Below are 25718 nucleotides of genomic sequence, written 5' to 3' on the forward strand. Positions count from 1 at the left end.
GATTCACAAATAAATGATGGTTTAACAGAAATATCCATTATCACTGGCGAGAAGAAAATTCCTTCTTACATAGAGCAATAAATTTGCAAGAGAGATTTGGAGTTAATGTTTAGGTTGATGTGCTAGACACCAAGATTATAGCACCCTACTTTTTTGAGACATTTTTGAGGTGGGAATTATATTTGGAATTCTTGTCGGAGGCTCGTTCACCTGACCTGACCCTTCTGGACTTTTCACTCTGTGGGGCTCCATTAAAGACAAGGTATTCAGCTCAACTTCTAGCAACATTGACAAATTGAAAGAAACAATAAGGAGGGCTTACATGGCTATAACCCCAAAAATGCTGGAAAATGTCCATAAAAATACTATTCAAGAGCGAATAGTGTTTGAGGAACGATGGACGGCTATTTGAAAATTCAATAAGATATCGTGATCAATGTAAATGATAAGGAGTATTTTAACATTGTGGTACATTTATGATGCTGTCACATGGTTATTAGTCTCATACGGATACTGCCATTCTGGTTAAAGTCATCTGTTTCATAAAATATTTCTGAACTGACATTTTCTAATACACTTTTATAAAGAGGCTGTTCTTTCTATAAAAAATCGAATGGATACTCATCCACAAAATTATGGGCCACTCACAACAGAATGGTTGTGTTATCCGCTAATGTATCTATTGAAGGGAAGATGGCGCCACATTGTAGTTTTTCCAATTTTTCAAATGAAGTACTAATGACTAGGGAGGTTTCAAAAAAAAAAGATCGTCTCTTGTCTAAGAACTACGATAAATAATTCAACTTCATTTTGGACTTTGTGAAGTGGCGTTCCTGTATGATTTGAACATCGCAAAAAGTTCGTTTTTTCCGGTTAGATATTAGGACCAATCTGCTCAAAAACTGTTATATACGCTTCATGAATTTATTAAAAATCTGTTTAAAATCTGTTTTTCCGTTAATCAGCTGTCGCTCCCATACGAACGACAACTCTCAGAAGTTGAGAAACTTGTGCGACCTAAGGACTAACGAGGTCTTACCTTTTAACGTGTGATTCCTAACACGGAATTGTTTTTGAACATTTTGTTAGAAAATATTCTTACAATGAATTTCTGTAATTGTTTAAATTTTGAATTTTTTTCATGAAAAATATTTTCTTACTTATTTCATGAATTAGGAAATAAACTGTACAGCTTCCAATGGTAACATTGGAACATTTGACATTATAGCAATACATTTTTCAAGAAGAAATATAAAATTAATGGTGAAATGAAAGTCAATGGTCGTTTTATTGTTGCCCAAGGAACAATTTCTGAATTTTTGGTTAACTTTTTCAAACAGTTCAAAATTTCTATTAAAACTGTAAAATGTATCTCTCTTGAAACCTAGAAATATTCAGTAAACATTTTATTATTCATTTCCATTGAGTGGTTATTTTTTATTATTGTTATAATTTATAATGATACATTTTCTATCTACTATTTTTTACTATTGTTATAGTTTTTATGGTATTCTTTGATTTTTTTTTTGTGCAAACGACATTTGTTGGTAGAATGTTATTGGAAATTGTGAATAAGTATATAATGATGATTGATGTACGTTTTTGTTTTTCAAAAAAGTTACCAACAGAGTAAAAGTAAAGACATCTAGGTGTGCTACCGTGATTATAAGTGATGAAAGTGGTAAAACTTGTACATTATTATTTAATATGTAATCAGTGTACAATAGTAATAGTAATAATAGTAATAATAGATACAAATAATGTTAAAGTCGGGAAAAATTAAATTATTCCAAATATTGAATTAATATGACGATAGTATTGTTGTAAATCAAGCCCGGAAGAAAATAACGCCGGCCGCCACTGGTAGTCATACACCAATTGTGACGTAGCTAAGAGCGCGCTAATTTACGATGTGCGCTGCCGCTCTAGATGCAGCGAGAATAGGTAGCATTATTCTCGCTGATTTCGATGGAATTCCGGCGAAATTTTCTAGCGCATTCGATTACGATATATAAACGCTAGCAACGGGCATATTGAGACAGTGTTACAGTGCGGTACGCGAAGCGATCTAGTAAGGCGATAGACATTCGAATAATAGTTGAAGTTTCAGTTGAAGTGTTTGTTGTATTTAAAGTCAAATAAAGTTGAGTTTGATTATTCAGTATACTCAATAATTGGTCAACCCACGGGGAAAACGTAACAATATCAAAATAAATTTTAATAAATATTTGGAATACATGAATGAAGTTAAACGAATAATCAAATAAATAACAGATATAATTAAAAAAAAGAAGAATAACTTCGTACGTGCGTACTTGAGTGCATACACACTCTTTTTTCTTTTTAATTGTGTATGTTCAATTTGTCAATTCATTTTTTCCTGTGTAGGTGTCTATTCACGCAATGTCTATCATAGGTTCACACATTCCTTGGTTGGATGTAAGAGCAAGATCTGCCGGTTTTTGTGGCATGGTTAGGAATTGAATCTTGCCATTTGTTAGGTCTAGGTATTATCTTGTTATTATTTGTAATTTTTTTCCTGTCAATGAAATCCATTATTATTAATATAGGTGAAATAATTTTTGAAATCGGTTGAATAGTTTTTGTTATTTCATTACGAAGAAAACATCTTTTTTCTTTTATTAGTGCAGATAACAATTAAATAATTTTCATAAATATATTTTATTTCCAGACTTAAGGAAGCTACGGTGTTAGCGAAACAGTTATTAATTTTAATCAAGTTACGGGTTAGTCCATTCACATCAGTTCAGATTAATGTTTAATTCCCCCAGTGAAAAATATTCCCTGTTATTTCTTGGGATTACAATGATAAAGTCCCAGAGAATGCTACTGAACGAGTCAGTCAATTAATTTCGTGAGTGTATTTGAGCGGATTATGTATCGAAGTCAATGTATGATTATTACTCCAAAATTATTTTTGTATATTGAAAAACAAAAATCAAAACGGTCTACGATTCGCCACCCTATCTAGCCTGTGCCCTAACTATGTGGACTGTTAAAAAATAAGGCGAATGTTCAAATTTCGCGGGCTATGTACATTCGATTAGCGATTTTTAAATTTTTTTATCTTGGTCTCCAACATCTGTTCACTGTTTTAGCTGTTTAGCATATTCAGTTTGTTGGTGAGAGGCAAAAAAGTTAGAAGAGTTCGCCCCAAAATTGCTGAATTTTAATCAAAAAAATCGTCGCATGAGCATCGCTGGGGTATTGTTGAATGGCGTCAACGGCGATCCAGATTTGCTCAAAAGGGTCATAACTGATGACGAATCATGGATATATGGTTATGACATCGAAAACAAAGTCTCGTTGTCTCAGTGAAAGAGCCCAGGAGAGCCAAGACCAAGGAAGCACGTCAAATTCAATCAAATGGGTCATACATCACAGAATTATACCAATGACTAGTTAAGTCATTGTTTGTTCGTAATTTTTGGCCAAAAACAATAACGTAATCGTGTCTCAGCCACCGTATCCACCAGATTTGCCCCCCTGCGACTTTTTCCTGTTCCCAGAATTGAGGGATCCATGAAAGGACGGCGTGTTGCGACGATTGAAAAAATAAAAACCGAATTGATGAGAGAGCTCAAGGATATACCTTAAAATCCAAATCAGAACTGCATCGAAAATTGACATAAACGGCAAACCTTGTTCAACATGCCAAGACACATCGCTAAAATATTTGAAGCAGCATAGTCCGAACGATTGACTAACTATCTTGAACGATTTCATCTACTACCAGAAATTCAACTAAGTCTACCACCGGAGCCATTGGAGATGGATTGGATTTTATTTACGAGGCACTCAACGGAAAACAAAACACTATTGGTCTTTTTTATGATCTAAGTTGTGCATTTGACTACTCATGAAAATGGAAGGTGTGGGGATACGAGGTAAACCACATAATTGGGCAGAATCATATCTTTCAAATCGATCTCAAATGATTCTTCTTAATAATAAACGGTCCAAGTCAATGAACACCTCGAGAGGAGTGTCCCAGGGTTCGGTACTCGGGCCTCTGTTTTTTATCATTTTTATCAGTGATATTAACAGAACATGTGGTATTCCTGATAGAATCATAGAATATGCAGATGACACAAATTTTATACTAACACATCCTCAGTATGAACAACTCATTGAGAACTGCAACAAAGCATCCACCGAATTTAGTGAATACTGTCAAGAAAATGGCCTAACATTGAATGAAGAAAAGACGAGATATATGCGATTTCTACCAAAAAATATGACATTTGATTCCAATCCTCATTTACATATTGACAACAAATCTATTGAAGTCGCTGATAAAATGAAATTCCTGGGGGTAACATTAGATCCAAAGCTCACTTGGGAAACGCACGTGAACACAGTAACCACAAAATATGTTCTTTGTGTTATGTAATCCGAAATATAAGAGACACAGTATCACCCCATGTATTAAAGCTTGTATATTATGGATTGGTGCAGTCAACTATTCAATATTGCTTAATATTTTGGGGTTCATCACCACATATCAATAGAGTTTTTATAGTCCAGAAACGAATATTACGATCCATGCACAAAATGACCCCAACATCATCGTGTAAAGAGGTTTTTAAAAAAGAAAATATTCTAACACTACCAAGTTTATACAGCGTCAGTCACGGTCGATGGTAGGTTAGACGTTTCTGTAAAACGCAAAGCATGATTTTTCTGAAAATTTCACCTCTCACATTTCCTTACCTGTTCTATCGATCTAAAATATTTTCAGCATTGCGGCGTTGCCACTTCCATCAAAAAGTCCTAGCAACTTTATTTTTTCAAATGGAACACCCCGTATATTGATACATTTTTGGAATCGCTCTGGTATTTTAATACTTTTTTGTTGATAATGTCCTATACCTATCTCTATCTCTGCTTTCGAGATAAACAATAAATTGTGCTAAGTATGGTCCAAAACATAGCCTTAATTGAAATTAAGTACATCAGTACTCTCAATTCATGAAAAGTTGATATTTTGATGATAGTTTGGACAAACTCGAAATATTCAAATAACACCAAGAAATCGACTCCATATCATACAGGGCGTGCTAAAATTACTATTATTTCCATTGTGCATAAAAGTAGTCGAAAGTTCATTTTTTTCAAATGAAACCCCCTGTATATTACTCGATAAATTGAAAGATGGTGAAAAATGCTTCAAGATGAGATATCATGTCCCTATACCTAAATCGTCAAGTTTTCTCAATAAAGTCGCTTCTTCTAGAAACATTATTTTTTTTTAGAATTTGGATTCAGGTAGCAGTGTAATTATCAAGCTTATAGCAGTTCGGTTACTTTTATAAGTTATTCACAAAGAGTTATCGACGGTGTTTCGAATCATCTGTACTGTACCAAAAATCAGTCATTTCTAGGTAAAAAGTAAGATTTTGTGGGCTAAAACATGTGAAAGTACAGACAATAACAGAATAGGATGATTCAAAATAACAAAATTGTAAACAAAATATCACATTTTCACAATAAATGCTGAAAATGTTGTCCATTACATTCTAAACACTAAAATGTTTTTTTGTACGCGACTTGTGGTTGCTTTTTCAATTTCCTGGGTATCCAGATCTTCAATACTCCGCACTATTCGCCGTCGCAATTCTTCTTTGGTAGGCACTGGAGTACTGTATACCCTTTCTTTTAAAACACCTCATAAAAAAAGTCAAGTGGCGTGATCTCGATGGCCAATCCCACGGCCCTAAACGCCTAAACCAAAGATCGTCGAAGAGTTCGTCAAGTTTCCTGGAAACTTCCTGGGTGGAATGAGCTGGCGCTCCGTCCAGTTGATACCACGAATTCCTATATTCCTCTAAAAGCAAATTTTCAAGAAAATCGGTTACAGTCGTCCTTAATATTTGAAGATATCTCTCTGCATTCAGTGTGACTTTATAAATAAAAAAGCTAATTTTATTGTTCTTCAGAATACAGAAAACATTCAGGTCAAATTTTTCTTGAAAATCAGCCCAAAAATGTTTATTCCTTTTATTGAAAATACCATCCCTCGTAAATTTTGATTCGTCGCTCCAAATTATTTTTGACAAAAATTCCCGATCTTTCTGTGTATGAATCAAAAGGGATTCACAAAAATGCATTTTACGTTCGAAATCTTCTGCTTCTAGAGCTTGAATTTTGGTAAATTTATACGGATGCATTCCGTGATTTTTCAAAATTCGTTGTACTGAAGCATGTGATACACCTGAATCTTTTTCTGAACTGCGAATGGAAGCTTCTGGATATGCATAAAAATATGCCAAAACGTTAACAGCATTGTCCTCATTTGAAGTAACAGGTTTTGGTAATGTTGAAGGCGCTTTTAACATGGAGCCATAGTTAAGGAAATTATTTTGTAATCGTACAAACTTCCTCTCGTTCATTGGTGTTAATTCAGGATACATTTGGTTGAATTTTCTACAAGTTCTGGCAATGATTTGATTACACTGTCCGTGTATAATAAATAATTTCATAAGGACTTCGTTTGAATAATCAATATTTGCATTCATTTTTGGCGATTTTTTGAAACACCGTCAATAACCATTTATCAATTACTTACAAAAGTCACCAAACTGTCATAAGCTTGATATTTCCACGGCTACCTAGAAATCAAATTCTTTAAAAATTATTTTTTGTACAACTGTTATTGAAAATCTCTTTGATTGAAACACTTCAATCAGAACAGCTACCAAAAAATCATTTAGAAAAGTTCACACATGCAGTTCGTGCTATTGGTAATATTAAATCCCTGTAAAGTTACTGACGATGACAAAGTAGTATTCAATCCAACTGTAGAAAGTCCTTCATAACTAACCAATAATCCTCCTTAAAATAACGTGAGTTGGCGTATGTAGTTGTAACATATGCCTTGTAATCAAAAAATCGTGTGTTCAAATCCCATGGACCCTATAATTTTTTTTATTATCAGCAGTAACGTTATACAAAAAAATTTGTATGATACATTTGTTAAAAGTGATTTTATTTTGCTCGTGAGTTTGCTCCTCTTGCTGACGCTCGTTTTGCAATAATCCCCAATCACAAAATAAAATGCCACTTTCAACACTTGTAGGTAAAACGTAAATAACTATTTTTCCACAAAAACGGCTTTATTAAGAAAACTTGACGATTAGTTTGTCCAAACTATCATCAAAATATCAACTTTTCATGAATTGAGAGTACTGATGTACTTAATTTCAATTAAGGCTATGTTTTGGACCATATTTAGCACAATTTATTTTTTATCTCGAAAACAGATAGAGATAGGTATAGGACATTATTAACAAAAAAGTATTAAAATACTAGAGCGATTCCAAAAATGTATTAATATACGGGGTGTTCCATTTAAAAAAATAAAGTTGCTAGGACTTTTTGATGGAAGTGGTAACGACGCAATTCTGAAAATATTTTAGATCGATAGAACAGGTAAGGAAATGTGAGAGGTGAAATTTTCAGAAAAATCATGCTTTGCGTTTTCCAGAAACGTCTTACCTACCATCGACCGTGAGTCACGCTGTATATTCTGCAACTTATAATGTATGTCAAAGAAAATAATCAAACATTCAAAAAAAACGCTGATTTACACTCTTATAATACACGAAACAAATTAAACATTCACCAACCCTTTTCACGCTTAGAAATTGCACAACATGCTCCCAAACACATAGGAGTTAAATGCTATAACAAGTTCGGTGACATATTGGATACAGACAAAACTCTAGAGTCAAAAAACATTTTAAACTTTAAGAACAAACTTAAAACATTTTTAGCAAGGCATGCTTTTTATGACATAAATGATTTTTTAAATTTTAGATGTAATGTAGATTGAATGTATAAGTAGTGTAAGTCTTGAATTATCTTAAAGTGCACCCTCTGTATTTTAAACTGTTTGACTAGTCTGATGAATTTATGTAATTTTAATTATGTGGATTTCACGATGAATAAAATTAATGTAATGTAATGTAACAAAAGTTGTGGGCAAGCTGTCGCCTCCAATAATGTCGCCTGCAGCTGCAAATTAAGGATAAATGAAAGCAAAGAACTTCAGAATCAGAGAATTAGGGCTAAACTGCTTGCCAATCTCAGCGGGTCCAGATTCTTCTGGTCGGTAGCTAAAGCTGTTAATCAGAACTTAACAAAATCCACAATTCCACCACTAACACAAGTTGATGGTTCAATTGCAACAACAGCCATAGAAAAAGCAAATCTACTAGCTGAAAAATTTTCGTCCAACTCCACAGTCGATTTTCTGGGAAGGACACCACCCACTATTCCCACGCTAGAATCCACAATGCCGAAAATAACTTTTTGACAGCGTCTAGTCAGGCGAATTTTGAAACAGCTCAATATCAACAAGGCGTCTGGCCCTGATGAAGTGGCTGTCATCGTACTTAAAAAGTGCGCAAATGAACTGGCACCAGTATTCTGCAGACTTTTCAACCTGTCTTATAAGAAAAGGGTTTTTCCTTTTTGTTGGAACATTGGTCGCGTTCAGCCTATTTCCAAGAAGGACAAGAAAAACCTTCCAAATGACTATAGAACAGTTGCTTTGCTATCAGTGATATCCAAAATCATGGAGAAAGTCGTAAACCACCATATCCCCAAACATTTGGAAGGCTTCAACATCTTTAGCGGCCATCAATATGGCTTTCGAAAACAAAGGTCAACTGGCGACCTTCTATCGTATGTCATCCATATTTAGAATAACGCAATCGAAAAACATGAGGAATCAAGAACTGTTGCGCTAGATATTTCTAAGGCCTTTGACCGTGAGTGGCATGAGGGTTTGCTGGCCAAACTTCGATGCTATGGCTTGGCGGATCATTTTTGTGTATGGCTCTTCAGCTCCCTGCAAGTGGCCGTCAATGGATATCTCTTGAATACTTTCACCATCAACGCTGGTGTTCCCCAGGGATCTATATATTGTATCCAACCTCTCTTTTTATTGTATATCAACGACTTATTGGGAAAAACCAAAAATTCAATATATTGCTTTGCTGACGACATCACACTTGTCTCGTCATTCTATTTGGATTACAGGACATCGTCTACGGAGGCACATCTTTACCGGCAGCAGGAGATTGCATATGTTATGAAGATCTATAAGTGATTTTGAATTGGGGTGAAAGTAACCAGGTTCAATTCAATGCCACAAAAACCCAGGTATTGGTTTTCTCCAAGAAGATAAATGTCTTCGAATCCGATATGATAATGTCAGGTCAGACGAATCCGCTTTCTGCTTCGATAAGTCTGTTGGGGGTCAAAATGGACACCAATATGTCTTGGCACAATCATTTCACTAGAATTACAAATCAAAATCAAATCAAAATCAAAAATATGTTATTATACATTTGTCTTTAACAATGTAAGGTCTACTGTACAGAATATTTACAATATTTACATCTATCCCACATACGGGAGTGATAGGAGGAGGGGAAAAGGATTGGTGAAGGAAAAGGGAGGATCAGCAAGATGAGACTTCAATATTGAGCCCCAAGACGTCCGCAAAGTACAGCGCCGCCTCATAGACCCACGCCTCCCATAGACAGGCTGATGGGAGGCGCCCCCGCTGGTGTTAACGGGTGGCTCTCTGCCCAACAGAGCCTCATTTCAGCTTTTAGTCTAAGACTTCCCGTTTCCTGCCAAAGTTCACGCGAGATTTCTCTTGGTGTTGCGATTTCGGTACCTCATGTCTGAATATACTAGATGGGTGTTGCAGGCTGCTTCTCAAAAGCTTGGAACACTAATTCTACTCAGGAAACTGTACACGCCTCAGCAACTTTTCATGCTTTATAAAGCTCAGATCAGACCTTCTTTGGAGTATTGTTCTCATGTATGGAGCCCTGCCCCCAAACATTCCCTGAAGTTGCTGGATTCCATCCAGAATAGAGAATATCACTGCAATCTTGATAGCCTGGAACATGGAAGAAAGTTTGGAAATTTGTCTCTCTTCTATAGATATTTTTACGAGAAATGTTCAAGTGACTTGGCACATTTGATTCCACCAAGAGCGGTACATATCAGAAATACGTGACGGAAATTATATTTGGAGGGGACAAAATAGAAATTGATTAATAAATCAATAGTTTTTGTGAAACTTCACTTTTTTTTTAAGACACAGCTTACATTTCTGTCCGACCCTGCAAATTTTCACTGTACTAAACTTCTTTCAGAGCCCGGGTGTTTTGTTTCAGTGAGATTTTTTAATCACAGCCTCACAATTTACTAAACACACAAGCACGTTAATTACTGTGCCCGTATTGGATGATGCTCTTTCAGAATGTAACTAAGGTTGCTACATTATTCAAGACATCATTAAGAAATGAATTGAAATCTCACTTGTTTTAATGAAGGTACGGAGAGTGTCTAGATTCGAGTTGGAATGAATGTGTTTCGTCAAGGTTTGCGAATCTTTTTCTGAAAAAGCAGGGAAAGCAAGAGTTTCCACTTGTAGAACGGATTATTTTTCCCAAGTTACTAAATGTACACTTATGAATCATTCTTTAGTTTATTTGTTTTTTTCTATGTCTATTGAAAAAGAGTCAATTATATATTCATTTCTTGATGGGTAAGTAAATAGAAGTTCTAACTTTTCAGACATCAATTGTCAACCACCTTCAAACAAACGTCAAATAGAAAAATGTTATCATGCCTGCGTTGCTGCCAAAACAGGTAGTCGAGCAAACACATGTAGTGGCAGCAACGCAGGTAAATGGGAACATCCATCTCTATGAATTGAGACACAGAGTTCGAATTAATTAGTCTAGTTGAAAAACTCCATATATCACCAGAAGATGGCATGACTTTGCCGAAACGTTGTGAGAATAATCCTTATGAGAATAAAATACACAGAACACGGAGTGAAACCTTTGCTGGTTAAATGATCTCTATGACAAAAAAAGTGAGTTTCAATGTCTCAAAAACTAAAGTTTTATCCTTTAATTGCATTCTTGATAATATTCCTCTAGCTTCGAATTGGAATGTGATTGAGAACACGCCATGCAACAAATTTCTTGGGTTATTAATTGATAATAAATTGAAATTTGAGGACCACATACTATCTCTAAACAAAAAACTTTCATCTGGATGTTATGCTGTGAAAATAACTTCTAACGAACTAGGACTAACTGCAGCTAAAACTGTCTATTATTCACTAGTAGAATCACATCTAAGATATAGGATCCCTTTCTGGGGGGTAAGTAATCAAACTCGACTCGAGTCGATTTTTATTCTGCAGAAAAGGTCATTAAGATTTCTCTGTAGAGCTAGGCGGCGAGATTCTAGTAGGTCTTTATTTGAAGCAAACGAAATTTTATCACTGTATGCTCCATTCATTTTAGAAACAGTTTGTTTAGTGCATAAACATAGAACAGAACTTTCCTCCATTGTCTCTCATTACACCACACGCCAGATCCTAAATTTAAGTCTTCCCATATCTAACACTACTTTAATTAAAAATTCTATATTGTATAATGGTCTCAAGATGTATAATCATCTTCCTAACTACCTGAAATGCGTACTGAACTGTACAGGTTAATGCAGTCAAGCTGCTGGAAAATAATTCCATGAAAATTAAAAAATGGAATTATTTTCCAGCAGCTTGACTGCATTAACCTTTCTACATTTCATATCAGTTCTAGAAACATGTGGATTCGTTTTCCGATGGCATTTCAGGTTAGCTTCCCAAATTTCTGCTACCGCAGTTGTCGGTTGATTGGTCAAACCACCAACACTGACATAAAAACTTGGCAAGTTGACTTGGGTGTCACACCAATAGGTGGTTCCACTTATGTTTCGCTTGCGTTTACGCAGCTATTCGGTAGCCAAGCGGTTCGGCGTGGGTGCTTTGTTCACTCACTCGAATTGACTGCCGTGTTGGTCGGTGGTTCAAGCCCTAGTCTGAACTATCGATCTTCACTTGCTACCGTCCAACCCGTGTTAGGAATCACACGTTAAAAGGTAAGACCTCGTTAATCCTCAGCTCGCACAAGTTTCGACTTCTGAGGGTTGTCGTTCGTAGGGGTGCGACAGCTGGTTAACGGAAAAACAGATTTTAAACAGATTTATATCAACTACTTTCTTGGTTTTTCTCATTTTGTCGCCTGCCCGGTACTGACGATGCCCAATAGGCTGAAACAGCTGTCTACCGGTGGCTCTTAAATTGAAATCAATATGGGAATGATCAAGAAGTACTTATCTATTTATTCTATATATATATATATATATATATATATATATATATATATATATATATATATATATATATATATATATATATATATATATATATATATATATATATATATATATATATATATATACAGGGTGTTTGGTAGCTGGGTGCAAACCTTCAAGGGGGTGATACACTAGCCCATGTAGAACATATTCATACAAACATTTTTATTTTCTACCGCGTTTTTGATTTTTGAGGGAACTTTTACGATTTTTAGTACAAAAACCCAAAATTGGTCAATCAAATGCTAATAACTTCGAATCTTAATAGAAATGTCCGGTTTTTTAAATTTATTTTAGTAGTCATATGTCTAAAGTAGTTTGAAGCACCATTGTGTCCAAAAAAGTTATGTACAGACCATTTAAACTTTACAAAAAAAGAAAGAAAATAAAAAATCTGACCTTTGATGCCAATTAAAAAAATTAACAAAATACATACGGTGTTCAGACACCTTTAAAAATATGTTTAGTTATTGCTCTTTCATTTGAGGTATCATTTACCTAGCTAAGTCTTAAACTTTTTCAATTAGGGTACCTGAACCAGTTAAAGGTCGTAAATATGGATTTTTGTGGAATTGAAGAAAAAAATGTTTTGTACTGTAAAAATTTATTGTTGGTATTCAAAATATCCTCCACCATTGCGTATACACTTTCTACAACGATTCTTCAGTTGTGGTTACTTTAATTTGCATTTCCTGTTTCATCATTTCAAACGCTGCCTCTATTCGCTGAAGTAATTCTTCTCTCGTGGTGATTTCTGTTGTGTATACGAGTTCTTTCACACGACCCCACAGAAAAAAATCCAACGGAGTCAGGTCGGGCGATCTGGCAGGCCAGGGGATGGGCCCGTCTCTCCCGATCCAGTTGCCAGGAAAACAGCGGTTCAGCGATATGTGTTGGAAAACATATGGACGTTAGGTGGCCTGCAATGAAATAACTCATTTTTAACGTCTTTTGAAGGTGAAAATGGCAAAATTCAACTACCGCTACAATTAGAAATTAATTTACCTACGGTTCGGGTAACGTTCTTGGTACGAACGTCGTGCCAGAGATGCGTTACCATTAGCTTTGCCATACATAAAAATGATTTCGGCTTGTTCATGACTCGTAAACTCAGCCATGGCAGCACACACAACAAAAAGTTCGATAGTCCAAAATAAACAACACTTGCAGGAGTGAAAGGCTACAACTGAACACGGTGAATTACAAAAATGGGGAACACAAAATCAACGTCTACTCGTCCAAGATGATTACTCAACTCAGGTAACTGAAAATTGATAAATTCAAAATCAAGTTTATGGCCCTAGCATAAGGTCTAAATCATAACAACAGAATGCATTCCAATTAATGACTAGCTTCAGGTCAAATTCTTTGTTGTAAAATGCCACCGGCACCGGCCTTTGTTCAGTTTTCTCTTCTTTCAAGTTGGGCTAAGTTTCTTATTATTCCATGTAAGTCTAAAAATTATATCGCATATTGCTTTAGGATTTTCGTTTAAAGGTTTTTGAGTTGAATTTCATTTAAATTACTTTTTTTTTATTTTTCAAATATCCATATTTACGACCTTTAACTGGTTCAGGTATCCTAATTGAAAAAGTTTAAGACTTAGCCAGGTAAATGATACCTCAAATGAAAGAGCAATAACTAAACATGTTTTTAAAGGTGTCTGAACACCGTATGTAATGTTATTTTTTCATAACAAATTAATTGTTATTTTTTCATAACAAATTAATTGGGATTAAAAAAAAAGTAAAGAAATAATATCATAAATCTGCAATCGTCTTAAAATAATAAATGAATAAAAATATAGAAACAATTGAATTTTCGAAACGTTTTTGAATAGTTACCGTTATCAGATGATGCCAATTCAGTTATTGAAAAGCGCACCGAGAAAAATGTTGCAGTTCTGATGTCTGAGAGCAGTATTTTTACTGTTTTTCCCAATTTCTGTAAAGTATTCCCAATTTCTGTAAAGTATAATGTATAAATTAAATTAAAATAATGTATAAATTCAGATTGGGTACAGTGCAATTATATAGTACAATATTTGTAAACAATAAATTTCCATTTCGAGTGGGGCGACATTACCTAAGCATGTGATATGCTTGTGCTGCTTTGTCAACCCACCTCGAAGTGGACTACACACTAGTTATGATTCGCCGAGCGAGAAATTAATAGTACCTAAATAATACATGTAAAATCACTTTTAATATAGATGGTGTACAACTAAGTACAATAATAAACTAATACTTATTCACTGAGATGTTAAAAAATAAAAAAAAAAAGTAAGAAAATAGAGAAAAATAATAAAATTACATAAAGAAATGGAGTTGAGAAAGAGAGAGAGAGTGAGGGAAATAGAGACTGGAGTCTTTCTTATGAATTGAGTGGGGAGATCAGATAATGCAAAATATATTTGGGTTTTCACGTATACAATTTTTTACCGCTTTTTTGAACAGATGTGGTTTATCTATAACCTTGATTTCCATGGGTAACGCGTTGAAAAATTTAGCACCAAAATAAAAAATACATCTTTGTGTATGAGTTTTATTGAACTTTGGGATGCTGATGAATAGATTTTCCACCGATCTGGTTTGCCTTTGTATTTCATTGTTATATATTTTAGTGAAAGTAAAGTTATGTTTATTTGAATGCATCCATAGGAGACAGTTATAAATATATAAACTACGGGTATTCATTAATCCATTTTCTTGATACAATTTTTCTGTTGAGAAAATTTTAGGTTTCTTGAATAATATTTTTAGGACAGTATTCTGGGTTGTTTGAAGTCGGCTAAGAACGTTGTCAAACATTCCTCCCCAAACGGTGATACAATATCTTAATACCGATTCGGCAAGGGAGTTATAAATCATTAATAAATTTTTTTTATCTAGAATATCACGGAGGGCGTAGAATTGTCTCATCAGTATCCTGAGTCGTTTGATCATGTAATTGGCATGTACCTCCCATCTTAAATGTTGATCCACCATCACACCTAAGTATTTTATATTTTGAGTCCTTTCTATATTAGGGCAGGAACAATCATTCGTATTACAGTCCTTTTGATGTATACTGATTGTATTATTAACTGGTTGATCTCTATGTAATAAAGTAAATGTTACATATTTTGTCTTTTTTATGTTTAAGGTCAGTAGATTGAAATTAAGCCATGTTTGTATGTCTTGGAGAACCTTTTCAGATTTAAGGAACACATTATCCCAAGAGTCGCCTACAATTACAATAGCTGTATCGTCTGCATACGAGATAAGATGTTCGTTAAAATTGTTGATCTTACTGATACTGTTAATATATACAAGGAAAAGTAATGGACCTAATACTGTTCCCTGAGGAACTCCTATTGTGACTTCTCTAGAGCTGCTCAAATGGTTGTCAATTTTTACTTTTTGCATTCTGTGTGAGAGATAGTCTTTTATTAAAAGTAACGTTGGACCACGAATCCCGTAGTTATATAATTTGTCTAAGAGCTTGGCATGAGATACAGTGTCGAAGGCCTTGGCGAGATCGAGGAAAATGGTTAAGCACTTTTCTGATCGATCCAAGGCTCCCACAACTTTACTCATTAGATCAATTACTGCACATTCAGTATTTGATTTTTCGATAAAACCGAACTGCCTGTCTGTAATAACTTGATTTTCACGGAAAAATTCCATCATACGTTTTTTCAAAGTTATTTCAAATATTTTTGCAAAGTTATTTATTATGGAAATGGGCCTGTAGTTACCAAGATCATCATGTGCACCGGTTTTGAATATAGGAATTACAAATGATTCTTTCCATTGGGACGGTAGTTTGCCATTTTTGTATACTAAATTTATAATATGCACTAGGGGTGTTAGCAGATGCAGATGTATCTTTTTTATAGTACTCGAGGAGATGCCATCTAATCCAGGTGAACAATTTAATTTAAGTTTATATATTACCTCAATAAGTTCGTTTTTTGTTACCGGCTTGAGAAACATGGTGGATTGTATATATTTATCTTTCAAAAAAGTAGGGGGTAGCGATTCCATTTTTTTTATTCGTCGAGCCATTTCTGATCCTATGTTCACAAAGTACTCATTGACTGCATTTATTTTTTTGTTTAGCTCAGTTATCCGTTCACCGTCTTTATTTTTAATACTATAGTTGAAGAGAGAAGATTTATTTCTATTTCTGTTTGTTATTTCATTTATTATTTCCCAAGTTTTTTTGCAGTTTTCTTTACTGGAATTCAGTTTTCCGTTATAATAATCGTTCTTTGTTTGTTTGATCAATTTGTTTAGTTTATTTCTATAAGCTTTGTATTCATTACAACTTTGCACTGATGGCTTATGTAATAATTTTTTCTTAAGTGAATCTCTTTTCCGGATTGAAGTGATTAAGCCGTTGGTTATCCAAGGTTTTAATTTATGGTCACGATTCTTAGTTACATTGCACTTATATGCTGAGACTTCAATATATGATTCAAGTTTATGTAGAAAATTGTTATATGCTAACTGAGTATCAGTGTTGGTTAGAATACCACTCCAGTTTTCTTCATTCAATTGATTGTTTAAAATGAAGTAATTAATTTTTTTATTCTGCTGTTTTGTTTTTTTTTCATGATTAAGGTTTACACAATCAGTCTTGGTAAGCCCCAGGTAAATTGGGTAATGATCAGTGATATCCGATTGAAAAATGACGGGATGTGCCTCAATGTTTGATATTCTTGTCCTTAAAAATATATGATCAACAATGCTTTTAGATTCCTGACTAACCCTCGTTGGTTTATTGATAAGAGAGAAATACCCGTGTTCAGACAATACATTTACGTATGTATGAACATTGTTTGAGAGACCATCTAATAAATTTATATTAATATCACCTACAAAAATATCTATATCGTTTTTTTTAGTGGTTGAGAAATGGTTTTGTAAGTCTTCCAGATAAGTGAAAGTGTCGATTGACGGTAATCTATAAGACGCTGTTATCCCTATGCTGAGGTTATGCGTGGTTAGAGTCAATATGAGCAAGTTCGTTTCCGTTAAATTTATTGCTGACACGATTGAGTCAATGTATTCCCTAACATACACAATAACACCATCGTTTTGGTTTTCTTTGGAATTATTGTAGTATATCGAATATCCCGATATAGTATAATCGTTTAAGGTCTCTACATTCCACGTCTCTGACAATATTATGACATCTATATGATTATGAGTTTTTTCTAAATAGACTAGCAGTTCATCGAAATTTTTGTTGATACTTCTGATATTGAAGTGAATAATTGCTAACATACCATTGCATGAGTCATTCCCCTCTCTTCCAAAATACTCCTGAAAGTGCTCATATTCCTCCGTCTCTATCTCCTCTTTATCGTCTAGTAGATTGAGAAACTCTAACATATCGTATACCAATGTGATTAAACTAAAGTACAGTTCAAATTGGGGTATACTTCCAGATAAATCGCTATTAATATAAAAAAAAAAAAATTATTCTTGAAAGTGGTTGTTGACGAAAAGTCAATAAAAATTTAACAATAAATCAAAGTAACACTGCATCAGAGAATAATAAATAGAAAAATAAAAAATAATCATTATTATCAACTTAACAGATTTTATACATGGTATCAAAACAGTGGATTTGCTAGTGAAACAAATTGTAGAAATCTTCATGCGATTTGACAATTGAGATTTTATTGTTGTAGTTTACGAATATTTTTCCCGAATCAGTCCACGCATTCCTTATGGAAACTTTTTCAATCACTTTGTTGAGAATATCTACTCTGGTGCTGGTTAAGTCTTCACGTATTACCACCTTCGATCCTTTTAGTTGTTTTTTTTTGGAGTAGATCATTTGTTTCGTGAATTGGTCCTTGAGTTTTATAAAGATTGCACGAGGTTTAGTTTGGTTTTCGAGAGTTTTACCCACTCTGTAGCATAGTATAATGTCTGTGTCTGCTAAGTTGATAGACATTTTGGAATTCAAGAAAAGACAGATTTCTTTTCTTAGATTTTCATCTGGTTTTTCATCGTAGTTAAATAAGCGTAGGTTTTTCTTCTTTTTATCTTGTTCCATTGTATCGATTTTTTTTTCCAGTGATCGTTTTTCCTTGGTTAATAAATTTGTATCACGCTGTAGCTTGTTTATTTTCTCAGCTGATGTTTTTCTAATGTCGTTGACATCCAATTCCAGCTGGGTGACTTTTTTTTCAACCTCTGATAACTTTTTGTTCAAAGAATTTGCGACGGCTTCGGCAACATTATTTGCTAAACTTCTCATAAATATCTCGTCCTTGAGTATGTTTAGCATAGCGGTATTCACTGACGATTTTATCTCATCAGCTAATTCTCTAGTTATAACCATCTTTGTTTGTTTGTAGTTTGTTAGGCAGGGTCCAACTGCAATTTCACAATAGGACGCTTGAAACTCTGTATTTTAACACACCTTCACAATCGTAGTTTTGCCGATCTATCAGGAGCAACACACCACACGTCTACTCTCGACTCGACATTCGACACGAATGTATTTTGTTAATTTTTTTAATTGGCATCAAAGGTCAGATTTTTTATTTTCTTTCTTTTTTTGTAAAGTTTAAATGCTCTGTACATAACTTTATTGGACACAATGGTGCTTCAAACTACTTTAGTACGATTGGGGACACATAAGACTACTAAAATAAATTGAAAAAACCGGACATTTCTGTTAAGATTCGAAGTTATTAGCATTTAATTGATCAATTTTGGGTTTTTGTACTGAAAATCGTAAGTTCCCTTAAAAATCAAAAACGCGCTAGAAAATAAAAATGTTTGTATGAATATGTTCTACATGGGCTAGTGTATCACCCCCTTAAAGGTTTGCACCCAGCTACCAAACACCCTGTATATATATTTATGTAGATATGTTATTTTGTTTATTTGTTTATATTACATTTATATTGTATATAACCAATGTTTTTCAGAAATTGCAACTTTCAAAATTTTATTTTTATCTTTATGGTAGGACTCAAGATATTTTTATCAATCTACTAGCTTATATTTTGATTTCATGCACTTGACTATGTTTTTTCTTTCTCAAAATGTTCTCCAAAGCTTTGTCAATGAGAGCTTTTCTTTGAACAATAAAGCATATTTATTAATATTATTATTATCAAGTACCTAGGAAATTATCAGTGTAATATTGATCTGAATAGTTCATTTTTCCATGTAATTAGGAATTAGTCAGTTTCATTATGTCAAATTGTGTTTATAGATGTGAATTTTATGTAAGAACAAATATAATAAAATCAAATTTAATACTAAAATTATTGAAGATATTAAAAATAGTCGGACCAAAATTTTCTCTTGAAATTGTTAGAAATAAAAATAATGTCAAATTGCAAAAATTCTTTGAACACTAGTTTTTCAAAATAGTCTTCGAGGTTTTGTTGCAATTACGACTTGATGCATTGAACTGTTTTTTTAGGCTCGACAAAAAGAAATTCGGCAGAAAGCTTTGATTTCTGAGGTACTTCGAGGTATGAAACCTGGTGTGAGAGCTTTTTGCCATCGTCTGTCTCTAATTCTCGATATCCTTCCTCTTCTCTCCAGAATCATCGTACCTTCCTTCAGATCTGTGAGCTTACATCTCTATTCAAAAGAAGAAAAAGAAAAGCTGCTGGAAGTAGTCAAGATCATGATCGATTACAATTTGAACTACATTCAAGAACGCCAAGCAGAAGGAAGTTATGAATATAAGTTAGGTAAACATAATTCAGTTTTGAAATTCTATAGATTTGATTTACGAGGTTGGTCTGAAAAGTTTCCGACCTAACAAAGATACAAGATATTTTTTCAAATTTTTTCATTCGTCCTTTAACTCTACACGCTACTCTTAGCGATGCTGCCATCTCTATAACCCATCCAAATAGTACTCGGCGTTTTTCTCTCTGCAGAATAATCGTTCACGAAGGTGATTATCTCTTCATTTGACGAAAATCTCTGTCATCCAAGCGCAATTTTTAGACGAGGAAACCAAACAAAAATAAGTCGCTTGGGGCTAGATCTGGTGAGTAAGACGGATGGTCAAGCAGTTCAAACCGTAATTCGTGTAAGGTGGTGCGTTGTATTAGTGAAACAGGATTTTCTTTTTCTGCAAATTCTGCCTTCAGCTTGTCAAGTAATAATGCGTAGTATGTTCTTGAATTGGTTTTTCCTTTTTCAAGATAATCGATTGAAATAACACCATGACTAACTTAAAAAACAGTCGCCAACACTTTTCCAGCCGAAAAAACAATTTTTGCATTTTTTGGAGCCGGTTCCTCCTTTGCAATCCACAATTTGGACTGTATTTTTGGTTCAGGCGTATAATGGTGTATCCAAGTTTCATCTACAGTAATTTTTCGAAGCCAAAAATCAGGTTCATTGCGCCTAAATTGCACCAACAGAGCGTTGGAAATATTCTTTCGAGCAAACGCGGCACTCAACACTCAGATAGCTTCCTCATGCCTAAATGTTGATTTAATACTCGAATGGGACAAACACGTTTACATCTTCATAACCTCTGCTTTCTCTCTCACTTCAGTTTGGCGGTCGTCTAGCACCATTTGGTGAACTTTGGCGATGGTTTCGTCGGTAATTATAGTTTTTAGACGTCCCGAAGGTTTATAATAAGGATCCCCTTCTCTGCATGGTCCGTGACCATGAGAGAGCAGGAATTGGAGCATTTCTCTTTAGAACTCGGTATAGTTTTCGACACTGAACGAGGTGACCACAACTCTGTCACCGAGTTGGAACCTGTTCAGCAAAAAGCTCAGATAAAAGCCGCAGAGATTATCTTACTTCTGGGGAAACACAAAGATAAGCTAATGCATGGGGTCTTCTTCAATAACATTGGAGACCTTGGCTTATCAAAGCGCCTGACCTTCGCTTTTCTCAGGTCGAGTGGACTGAAGTCGGAAACTTAGGGGTTCATCATGGCTTGCCAGGATGGTGTCTTCAACACCTTAGTCTACCGCAGTCGCGTGATGGGTATAGAGGTTTCTAACACAAGGTGCAGGGCCTGCCGCGAGGCACCCGAGACCCTAATGCACTTGCCATCAGCATGTGCAGCATATGCGGTCTCGGCCTATATCCATCGACATAACGCGGCCCTAAGAGTGCTATATTACCATCTACGTCAGTCTTACGGTATTGACGAGACACCGGTGTTGCTCTACGCTCCGGGGGATATTGAATCCGTTGTGGGGAACGAGAAGTGCCGAATTTATTGGAACTATTCGTTCCCCACCTTCACGCTCATACAAGCTAATAAGCCTGATGTGGTCCTTCTCGACCACCAGAGCGAAACTATATTTGTCGTGGAGTTTTCAGCTCTTGGAGAGACGAATATCCTCAGAAAAGAGGAGGAAAAATGAATAAAATATCGAGATTTCCTCTTCGAACTCCGCAGACTCTATCCAGATCACTCTATCAAGATGGTTGTTCTGATTATTGGAGTCCTTGGTGGAATGATGTCCTCTCTACTCTCGAATCTTAAAATCATACCGGATGATACAGATGCAGAAGGCTGTCATTCTTGGATCACTGCGCTTACTCAGGGCACATGATCCTCTGACCCAATGATCACTTACCCCACGGTGTGTGGAGTGGTCATTGGTTTTTAATGCTGGCGCGCCCTCCCGAATGTATCGGGGCTTCGGGGGATAGGGCCTGCCCAGAGCACACTACGGAGAAAAATAAATAAGTGGGCTTTGTTCATTGACATACATTGTTTATAAAGAAGAGGTACATACAAGAATCAATGAAAGGGCAAAGTTCAGCCGAGGCTGTTTTACAACTAAACCTAGGGGATAGCGTGTATTATATAGAAATATAAAAATAATTACCTAGTATACATTGAGAAGTGAGTAGTTCATGAATCTTTGTAAAACTAAGAAAAAAACAAAGGCTCTAAATTTCAAAGTAAATATTAAAAATCTATTTAGCCTAAATAAGGTAAAATATATAGCAAAACATTCACAAAAGTGAGACAAAGGAAAAACCATATGAGCAAGGCATAACATGAATATATTATCTAACCATAAAACTTCAGATATGGTTTAAACTTTTTCCTGAAATTATATATGGAGTGTGTCTAGATGCACTGGGCAGAGCGTTATATTGTTTGATAGAGTTGTAAATAAAACTATGAGAAAAGAAGTCTGTCGAGTGGTATACATATAGAATAATAATAGTGTGACGGTTACGTGTCCTCGAATTATTCTGAGATTTGAAAGTTTTATATCTTTCATAAATATAATTTGGCTTTTTGTAAATGAGGAATTTATGTGTGTTGACGAGTAGGTGGAACTGCCAGGTTTTAGCAATCGGTAACCAACCTGACTCCTCGATCTTGGGAGATATATGGTCGAATTTTCTCACACCATAAGAAAGACGAATGCAATTGTTTTATATTTTTTGTAAGCGATTTACATCAAATTGTAAAAAAGCAGGTCCGTAGATTATACCGCAATATGCTAATCTAGACAATATGAGGGTTTCGCAAAGTTTTAACTTCAATTTGGAAGTCATAATATCTCTACTTTGATAGAGTTCACGTAAGATACTATACGAACTACGACAAAGTAAATTCATATGTTTGTGAAATCTCAGATCAGCATCTAGCCACAAACCCAATTTTTTGCTTTCTGTAATTATTTCTAGTAACTTTTGTACAAGTTTGATTTCAGTTCTTCCTTCAATTTCCCACCTTTTGTGTTTCGGACCAAAAAGTATCAGCTGAGATTTTTTAGAATTCAATTTCAGGTTATGGGCTATAGATAGATCCAGTAACTTTTGTACATCACTGTTCATTTTTTCCGTTGCCACCTGCCAGTTACTTGGAGAAAATCGATAATATATCTGAGTGTCATCTGCATAATGATGAGCTGTGCAATGATCAATTATTTTATAGAAGTCAGTTATATATAGAGACAACGGATAGAGCCCTGAGGTACTCCATAGAAAACAGGTAAAGCACTAGAACACTTTCCATCCAGACATACTGACTGAGTCCGATTTCTGCTGTAACTTTTCAATAGATCTACAGGCCCTGTACTTAATCTGAAAATGACATTTTCCTACACAGAATATTGTGGTCTAATGTATCTATAGTCCAAGAGTACCATGGCAGTAACTTCATTATTATCAGTTGCTTTGAATAAATCTTGGGTAATGTTGACAAGAGCGGTGGTGGTGTTATTAAATTATTATTGTATACAAAAAAAATCAATTTGATTTTTCCGAATCCGCTCGAACACCTTAGATAGAATAGGCAGTTTGCTAATTGGCCTCAAATGAGATAATTCAGTTGGATTCTCACATTTTGGCAAAGCGAGTACAATTGCATGTTTGCATGCAGAAGGAAAATGATTTGTTTCTATAGAGGAATTGAATATGTGGGTTATGTGGTTGATAAGATAATTTTCAATATACTTCAACATAAATAGGTTCGTTCCAACCAGCGTCAGAAACAGTTTCTGACAGTCAGGATTCTGCGCAGTAATGTGATTGCGATCCAACGTGAGTTTCCAACCATTAGTAAACTATCAGTTTTCTGTTCCATCCAAGATTCAAACCTGTTCGAAATCTGTCAGAATGGTTTGAGGATTATCTTCTAACCATCAATCTGACGCATGTGTATTCCGTATTACTGTTTCTGTTTTATGTTCATACAACTTGCAAACAACATACCCTGCAAAAATTGTTAGAAAATAAATTATATATTTGCTGGCGCAGGAAAAATCAGGAATTCTTTAAGTGAATCTAAAATATGAACATCTTTAATTACATAATTTAATTATTGCGGTGACCTACTTACCTCCCAGTTCCATGTTGATTAGTGAATAGAATAGATAAATTGATGGATGTAGAATAAACTCCATTGCATAAGTTGTATTGTATAAGTTTGAGAATGTCCATATAGGACGAAACTGCAGTAACGTTAGTTACAAATAAAAATGGTAAAAAACATAAAAATTTTCATTTCTCTTTTCAAATAGAATAGAGATATATAATACTGCAACCTTCTTTTACTCTCCAGAAATACACTTGATTAGATTTATTTTTAAAGGTAGTGTTGAAATTCCATGCCAAACTTCAGTTGAACTATCAGCTGTTCCAATCAGAAATTTCAAATTAATCAGAAACCAATATTCAACAGACATGCGCGTTGACAATGATTTACAGACTGTTGGAAATCTGTTGGTGACTCAAGGTTGGAACGAACCTAATGAGGGGAATGCTGTCAGATCCAGCACAGTTACTTTTCATACCACTGATGTATTGTTGAGTCTGGAGCGGTGTCACTCTGCGAAAATTCAAAGTAGGTCCATTATAGGTCTGAGTATATCTTTCAATGAGTGTTTCATGATTATCAGACTTTGTCGTCTCCCAAGCTCTTACGGCCACGTTTAAATTCAGTTGCCCTCTCTCTCACTTCAATTTGGCGGTCGTCTAGCACCATTTGGTAAATATTGGCGATGTTTTCGTCGGTAATTGTAGTTTTTATACGTCCCGAAGGTTCATCGTCTCCCAAGCCCTTACGTCCACGTTTAAATTCAGTTGCCCAAAATATCACTGTGGTAAATGATGGTGAAGAGTCCCCATGCACAGAATCCAACTTATCTTTAATTTGCAAAGGCGTAATGCCTTTCAAAAACAAATATTCAAAGACATCTCGATACTCGATTTTGTCCATTTTCATAAAAACACTCACATCAAGTCACTCAAACGACTGTTACATAACAACTGCTCGTCCAAAACCACTGAACAGATGAACAACGAAATTTACTAGCTTTTCTTTACGAGTGCTGTCATCTTCTTGTTGAGGTCGGAACCTTTTCAGGCCACCTGTGTGTGTTGCTGGTGTTGAAACAAAAACAACGCCCTTATGAATTTGTTGTTGTCTTCTTAACTTCATACAATTTTGATTTGTTGGATTTCGTCTCACTTCAGTAGATTGAGTTTTCTATTCTCATCGTATATCATTCAATCTATTAATTTCAGAACCCAACATAGACGAAGTAGTGATTTTTGACAAAACAAATCCCTATCAGAGGAAAACTCTTTCATATCCTAACAAACAGCTCATAGCACGAGAAATCGAGCTAGAAAAGATGCGACAGTTCGAAGGTCCAAAGAACGAGGGCGATTCTATCAAGAAGAAAAAAGAAAAACCTGTCGATAAGAATCAGTTACCAAATCATTTGCAGAAGTTGCAAGCGAAATCTGTGAAACCGATGAATGCGGTAAGTCATTTTGCAAGTTTTGAACATCAAAATTATAATCGGTACTTCCTGTAAGATGGGTTCGCAAGCCTGTTAGGAATGCGAAAAAAATTACAGCATAAAAATAGTTGGAATAAATATAGTTTAAAAAACTAAAAAACACGCTTACGAAGAACATCGAACTGAAAAGTTGAAAGTATTTTTTTTATATAAGCTTAAAACAAGAACAAACAAA

At 34.9% G+C, this 25718-nt stretch overlaps 1 protein-coding gene across 1 annotated transcript in view; it reads left to right on the forward strand.

The window, feature by feature from the left end:
* Positions 1-25718, forward strand: part of LOC111514257 (chromosome transmission fidelity protein 18 homolog) — a 103974-nt gene that overhangs the window by 7876 nt on the left and 70380 nt on the right. The window contains exons 6-7 of the mRNA XM_074175920.1: positions 19702-19978; positions 25263-25504. Coding sequence (XP_074032021.1) covers positions 19702-19978; positions 25263-25504 — 519 coding nt within the window. The remainder of the gene's footprint in view (positions 1-19701; positions 19979-25262; positions 25505-25718) is intronic.

The sequence above is a fragment of the Leptinotarsa decemlineata genome, unplaced genomic scaffold (genome assembly GCF_025532065.1).
Source record: "Leptinotarsa decemlineata unplaced genomic scaffold, Ldec_3_MD MMD2_tig00001393_RagTag_RagTag, whole genome shotgun sequence".
Taxonomy (NCBI): Eukaryota; Metazoa; Arthropoda; class Insecta; order Coleoptera; family Chrysomelidae; genus Leptinotarsa; species Leptinotarsa decemlineata.